The sequence below is a fragment of the Tubulanus polymorphus genome, chromosome 4 (genome assembly GCF_964204645.1).
Source record: "Tubulanus polymorphus chromosome 4, tnTubPoly1.2, whole genome shotgun sequence".
In the NCBI taxonomy this organism is placed as follows: domain Eukaryota; kingdom Metazoa; phylum Nemertea; class Palaeonemertea; order Tubulaniformes; family Tubulanidae; genus Tubulanus; species Tubulanus polymorphus.
The window spans coordinates 25,666,464-25,674,350 of NC_134028.1; the positions used below are offsets into that span (position 1 = coordinate 25,666,464).

At 38.7% G+C, this 7,887-nt stretch overlaps 1 protein-coding gene across 2 annotated transcripts in view; it reads left to right on the top strand.

The window, feature by feature from the left end:
* Positions 1-5,525, top strand: part of LOC141903911 (uncharacterized) — a 30,077-nt gene extending 24,552 nt beyond the window's left edge. For both annotated transcript variants that reach the window (XM_074792288.1, XM_074792287.1), the window contains exons 7-9: positions 793-897; positions 3,235-3,345; positions 3,739-5,525. In XM_074792288.1, coding sequence (XP_074648389.1) covers positions 793-897; positions 3,235-3,345; positions 3,739-3,836 — 314 coding nt within the window. In that variant the 3' untranslated portion in view covers positions 3,837-5,525. The remainder of the gene's footprint in view (positions 1-792; positions 898-3,234; positions 3,346-3,738) is intronic.
* The last annotated feature ends 2,362 nt before the right edge of the window (positions 5,526-7,887 follow it).

A 7,887-nucleotide genomic window follows, 5' to 3' on the forward strand; every position in this document is an offset into this window, starting at 1 on the left:
CAGCCGACAATAACGGTTGTCGCGGATAGCCAGGGGGAAGATTATTTCGGCTTCACGACTTTGCTGGCTGCCGATAACCCCTTCTTATTATAGTAATGCGATTATACGTCTGCTAACAATAACAAGAATTCTTCCTTTTCGGAAACGATCGAATAACGGGACATAACGTAATATTATCAATTAACAATCAAAACCACAAATCCGTACACGTTTGAAATAACAAGTTAACTGATTGGGATTTTCACCTAGAAATTCAGAAACTAATATTTAACCCTATCATTCACTGGAAAATGAAATACACTTCGATTCTTCTCACCTCCAAAATAAAAACATCACACTCACACTCTTTTCGTAGATTAGATTCACATACGATATACACATAAAATAACATTATGAAATACCAGGAGAAACAAACGCGAGAAATTGTTGCATGAGACGACATTATCTTACAGCTCACGAAAACAATTCTACCTCTCCAACAACCACTAAAGTCGAAAATCTCGCTCAAACAATGTCCGATTTCACTGAGCTAAGGCCCGTATCTGGCGACCCACACCAACAAACATACATCGCATATAACACATGTAAGTAGCTTTAGCTAAGTAGCCTTATAGTAGCCTATAAACTAAACTAGGAATCAACGAAAATAAATCTTAACAAAACGAAACTCTATATACGACAGTGTGAGTGTGATAAAATGAAATTTGCCCCGAAAACACGAACAGAATAGTGATATTAAATTTTGAAACTATGCTGGATGAATACTGAATGGTTTTTTGTTCTGTTTTTCAGCACAAACCGGCTATACGAATTCTAGTTACGCACAGCAAGGTTTAGTACCGGCATCGTTAATGATTCCAGCCGGTTCAACGGGTTATAATTCTACTTCCATGGCAGGTAAGAATTAATTCGATATTTCTAATCTGAGCAAAACGTTTATGTTCATTATTCGCGCGTCCTTCGGGAACGTTCGGTAAAACTCGGTACACGCGCACGCGGAACGCGTTCAATCGTCTGTCACCTGTACTTCCGGTATGGGAGGATTTCGTCGTCGTCTGTGGCCTCGTTTTCAGCTTGGTCGGGTGTAGCTGAAACGGAACATTACCCTTGACTGGTTTTGTCTTCACCCCAATGGACACGATAGTACAGCGAGCATAGCACTGAAATAGAGCGTTGCCGACTCGTAGTGGTAGAGACGACTGATGCGGACCACTGGTCTTCTCCATCAGACTGTTCCCGAGGCTCCGTCGCCATTTTACCGATCGTTCTACATAGTAACGACTTGATTTTACGTCTCAGGTGAAACTAACCCTGACAAACTGCACAGCCAATGACACAATATTATTTCTACTGCAGAATAATGACAATAATTGTTGGACGCTTGTGTATTTATTATCAAATGAAAGAAAAGCGGTCCGTGACTAAGACAGAAAACAGCACTGCTATAACTATAAAGGTCGTAACATTTTAGCGATAGGTTTTATGATTAATCGTTTAATGGCATGTGAATTTACCTCGTACACATATCATTGAAAAACTGCTCGCTACAATATTTCATGACGTGTCCCGAACGCGAATATAAATAAGGTATAATTCCGCGTCGACGAGAAATTGCCGGTGATTGCCCCATCCCGGCTACGGTCACGTTTCACTAGGTTCGAGATTATTTCGAGAAAGAATGATCGCATCAAACGACACAATTACGACAATTAATCGCTTATTCCTTACATCGTAGACAACGCTGAACGTATAGAAAAATAGCCCGACGACACGATCGAAAAAATACAAGCAGCAGTGAACTTCTCGCTCATTAAGTTTTTCCGTTTTTCGAAGATTCTAGATTCGAGATAAGAAGGATTTTTTTTTACTGGCATCGAAACGTTGTGGGCCCCTGGGAACTCGGCGCATCAATCTTTTAAACGCTCGAAATTTCATTCGGACAAAAACAATTCCGAACGATTTATACCGTCATAAAACCCTGTTTGATTCTCGGTGGAGTATGGGACATTCCTGGGGTTATTTGAAACGCGGGATACGCATTCGTTTGACATCTGTCAAACTTCGTGAACGGTTCTTATACAGTCTAAGAGATAACGATCAGATTCGTCGGGAATATAATTCATCATCTATTTCCTGGCTGGTACCTTTGTTCGAGAACTATTGAAATAATGGTCAACCGCTAGCTTGTTGCCGACTTGAATCGTACGTTCACACCCGGCACTCTTCTATCCATCGTCTGCGTGCGTGACCGTGCACTGATGATGCTCATTATCAGGTCACAAACTGCCATCAATCTCCGATATAAATATTGTGATGACCGTTTTCACTAGGGATCTATTAATATTACATTTGACCACCGACTAGTCCATAAGGAACAATGTCGTGTCTGGTATAGTTCTGAATATCCAGCTTCCGTCGAAGGCTACATCTCTATGTTCATAGCTATAGATTGATTGTACTTTCAAACTCTAGTCCTACGATATAAAAGACTTGCGAAAATAATCTAAATACTTTTTTAATCATTAACTGATGATGAATTATTCGAAAATTCCAAACTTCCGACTTTATCGGTCATTGTGATAATGTCGAGAACTCCCCATTGGGAACAAAGCTCGGCCATTGATTATGTATGCGTTTTATCCGCTACAAATGAGCTAAAACAAGTGGGCATATGGACCGATTTTGATGATGATGTCGACTGACTGCGGTGTATCTTTATCCCGCCATATAAATGGTAATAAAACGACAATTATTGCCAGAGGAATGACGAATTATTACAAAAGGCGATGTCGAATTGAATGTAAATGTACCGCAGGGAGCCGCACTCCAAACCAAAGGTGTTCAGAGGTCAATCTGGTGATTGAAGTCAATAATTCTTCTCTAGGGCTCGATTAGACCGCAACAGATATTATATACATGGGCGTGAGAATGGACGGTGTTGAGGTATCCCATACTGACCAAGGAAATTGACACATCATCCACATGTTCTTTCACTTGCTCATCGTTAATTTCCTCACTGTCTTCGTCGTGGTTTTTGTAATTCATCTTTTTCCTGAAGCAACGGGCTTCAACTCGAGCACATCCACCTGGCTTGCCTAATGTCCTTCTTTCCCCTTCTTACACACAATTCGCTATATGTATCTCAATACGATTGTTGAATACAGATATATATTGAAGTTTTAAACATATACGTGTAAAACTAATCGAGATAATTTCAATGTTTTGTCATTACAGGTGGTGATTATTCGTCATATGCATCAGTACCTTATAATAGTCAATACAGCAGCAGTGCTTATGCCGACCCCGCTTGGTCAATGAGATATGGCTCGGCAGGTGGCCTCATAAGTAAGTATATAATATGATGATTTATCCTAATCAAAATATAAAAACGATCAGTGTATGAATGAAATGTTCCCTTTGAATTTTGTGAATGCAAAATTTATGAATCGAAATAAATGCGTGATTTGAATAACAACATGCGTGATGAATTAATCGTAACCTAACATGATAACGTGTGCTCCTCATCTACGATATAACCAATTAAAATAATTCTCTGAATAGTTGGAATAAGGCGTAGGACCAACGATGATAACTAATTCACTTCGAATGACAAAAGAGTTTTATCGTGTGCTTTACGTCACTGTTTCTTGTGTGCCTTGATGATCACGTGTTACTCACCCATGCACTGTCTAACCGTGTGTTTGTTTTTTTCTCTTTCTTTACCAATCGAATTTACAGACCCTTCATATTATTACGCTCACAGTGCTACACGACCCAATGCTTCAGAATCTACCGCAGTCGGAGGTCCAGCAAATTTCAAGGCAGAACGATGCTAGCGACCAACAGGAAACACACGCGCTCGAGCTTATTCCAGTACACGAGGAATCGTTGAACTTGGTTAAAACGGAAGTGCAACGGGAGACACCGCCGCCCGCCTACAGCCAGTAAACCAGACCGCACCGGCCAGATTTCATCGATCGACTAAAATGGAACTCGATTAAGTTTCAGACCGCGAATTAATTCCAAAAAACAAACAGTATTCATTACGAGACAAGCATTTCGTTCTAAATCAAAACTTATACCGGTAGTAGTGTGACAGATTCGTCGAAATATTTAAAAAAAAACTATCGTCTACGATTTGGAAAGATGCCGATTCAAGAGTCAATGGAAATAAATACAGCTATTTAAAATGTCGAAGTGGTGCATAACGATCATGTAACTTGTGTATAATTAATTATGGATGTAAATAATATCTAAATAAGATGTAAATGTTAGGTTTATGGAGAAAATATTGATTTACGTGTATTGAGAATCTCACGAACGCTGGCTCGTGGAATCAGGGGTTTAGTTTCTAGAGACAGTTATGACAAAAGTGTTCAAAGTAGAAGTTTATTTATCCATTTGGTTGGTGTGGGTTGCGTGGATTTCGTGTGACTATTATTAGAAAATATGTCGAAAAACAGACTTGCCGCTGTTCTTGCCAATTTTGTATAGAAAAGTGTTTTTTTTTTCGGGGTAGATTAATTTTTCTTTTTCGTATTAAGAACAAAGTACTTAAAAATGTACGTTAAATTTGTTTGTTTTATTATTTGTGCCCGAACGAAAAATTGGAAAAATGTTCAGTTTCGTGCAATACAATTCGAAAATTTGCTGAACAACGTACAATTTAATGCATAATACATCAACGATCGAACGAATCTCAGAGAATGTTTATTTTAGTGCATTGTTTATTGAATTTGAATATTGTAAATATCATGTATATATTGTGAATACAAAACTGAGATCTAACTAACGGGCATGCGCGTGCGCGTGCGCGTTGCAGAGGTTCCGTTCTCGTACTTACTTCTACTACAAAAAAATAACATTTACCGGAAGTGCAAAACGCCCGGGTTTCTAGTCCTTTTTTGTGAACTTGAATAATAACGAACTGGTTTTATTTACCAGAAAATAAATATGTACAGTTTCAAAGCGTAGCTTGTAACCTGGACATGTAAATATAAATACGTGATTAGAACGAAAAGACTAATTAATGTTCTATTTCATGCTCTCTGATCTTCCGTTTGAAAAAAAAGCATAATTCTTCATAGTAAATTATTGCCAAAAACCTGATATCGACACCTCTGAGTAGAAAGACACTTACTAAAACTGTAGAAAAGAAAACAGATGCTGTGCATTTAAAGCGTGTATTTTTACAGGTATTTTTCGTACTACTGTGTATCATATCTTTTTATTTATATCGGAAACCGGATCTGAACGATTAAGTACTGTGGTTTGTTAATGAGTTTTATTTATTGTGACTTATTTAGTAGGATTTTTCTAACCGATGTCTATATACATGTAGTGGGTGGTCGAAGAATTTATTCGATGAATTATTATGATTTTAGTTTTTTCTTTCGAGAGAGAGAGAGATCACGTGACGTAGCGATCGGTTTCATTCTATCGTTTGTTACTACAGTAGATTTCCAGTTTCATGTGCAAATGTTCACCGATTATTATATTTCATAAAGATGATAAAGAAAATAAACCCGACCCTCTTCTAATATATTATTAATCATATCGTCTGTTGTTGATCAGTTTTTGGTTGTCGTGGAGCCGGGCGGGATACAGGAAGGATCAGCAGGTTTCAATGGTTACTACCGATTCCGGTTTTAGTTAATCTTCTACCGGACCACAGTCGAGACATATTTTGAAAGGTGGTCTTGAATCATAAGACTGGTCTTAAGTTGTTAGTTTGGCTATTGAACTATGTCGAAGACTGGTGTCTATGCTACTAAGATTACGAAACCGGGGCTCGGCCAGAATATGCTTTAACGATCCCTAAATAGCATGAGAAGCGGTTGGTAGAGAGTCTGTAATCCAGAATTTATATTCCTTAACTTGAGAATACGTTCAATCGAAACATTGAATCGTCAAACGTTCGAAGAATGTTCCTGGCAAGCTGGGATAAGTTTCCGAGTTCTATTGCTGAACGGCCTTGAGGAGGAAAGCGAGGAAGAGATTTCGAGTTCGAGTCCCAATCATGCGATATTCGACCGTTTCTGGTTACCGGTCTCTATCTACAATTTGAATGGGACAGGCAACCAGTCTAGATCGTTTCTAAACAATATCATAACCACGTGTGCATATCATATCCCCCTTGCGACGAATCGAGGAACTAATGACAACATACGAACACGTTCGTACCCTGGCAAGCGAAAATTACCCATTACAAAATAATTAACACTACACTCAGTAAATTCAAAGGAAAAAATTTTCCAAACTGTACGTCTTATAGGAGTTGTGTATTATAGGAGTTCTGACGTCACCGTGGCCTAGGATCCATAGTAAATTCGTTCGAAAATAATATGCTATATTACAAGAAAAACTATATAAACAATACCTTGACACTGGACACCTAAAACCTGTTCATGAAAATAGAATTATGTAATTCTTAAACTTATGCTCGACCGAATGGAATACTGAAGCCCCTGAACTATTCCTAAAAAAAACATCTCGTTCGAGAGATTCTACGTCCACCAAGTGAAAGACAATACTGTGGAAAAATGACTAATTTAGTATTTGATAAAACACAGATCACGAGTCGTGAGATCTTTGATGCTACATGAAACACAATCCTTCAACGCTTAAACGCGGACTGTTTTCCCGTTTCCTTTGATGACCGGTTTGATTAATCGAATTTGAGGGTTTTGTAGCATTCTTTAGTTTCAGGCCTGTGTTTAAGGCGCCGAGGGAACCGAGTATTGACAAGGCATAGCGAATTGAGCGATTTGCTGTGTGTGTGATGTATAACACTGCAATACCAGTACTGACATGATGGTTAATATTTGATGACGCCATTAGATATAGCCGACTGAATCGCGTATCTGCTGGACCATAACGCATACTAATTAATTAGTATCATCTCGCGCATTCACGTGCCAGGGTTCACTTCTGTTTTCAGAACGTGGAGACCAACTATCAATCCATATGAAGGATTTCAAAAAGCAATGTCGAGTAGACCCGCACTTACGCAAACAACGTTAATCAGTAATAAGTAAACTACATATGTAGTTAGCAGCATGCTGGAATACTAATTATAACACATTGCATCTGCGACACACCGTCACAGATCTTATGATATTGTAGGCCTATCACAAAATCAAGAGCTGATTTGCCCCAAACAGCAATGAAATCTGCAGCTGCGTGTAATGTATCTTTGATAGAATTACATTTTGAAACTGCTCCTGCCCGTACGAAATAAACTTCACGACGGAAATGACGCAGTTTTGGGAAGCACGATCTAAAAATGAACGCCAGTCGTAATGTATAATCAGAACCAAAGACGTCAGCGTAAACACGATACAAAAACAAAGAATATACATTATCATTACAACACATGAAATTCTCTTATTTCAAAACTCTATGAACATGATTGTGATTAAATACCATCTGGGATTGAACTTCACGCCGCGTGGGAGGTGTACATACTGAAAGCGGGTGAAGCTGGGGACTGAAATAACAGGAGGATTCAGTGGGCAATATGAATATGAAAGTGATGAAATAATCATCATTTGATAAAACAACTCCTCGAATATGAAACGAACATGACCTTTATGAAGGAAATTGACCTGAAACTGTCATCGACACGAAAACGATGGTAACGGAGATATCGTCTTTAGGGCAATATACTGCATTGATATTGAATCCTTGCGTGCCAGGGATAAGTTTTTTTATGTTGAATCCCCAGTTTGTGAGCTATAGGTTTATCGGCGATTTAGCAATATGCGGTATTGATGTTGAATCCTCACGTGCCAGGGATTAGCTCGGAGTCGGTTCAATAAGTGTAAAAAGAGCAATAGAGCATGTCAGGGATGATGTTAAATCCTTGGGAACTGTATTACGCTGTAT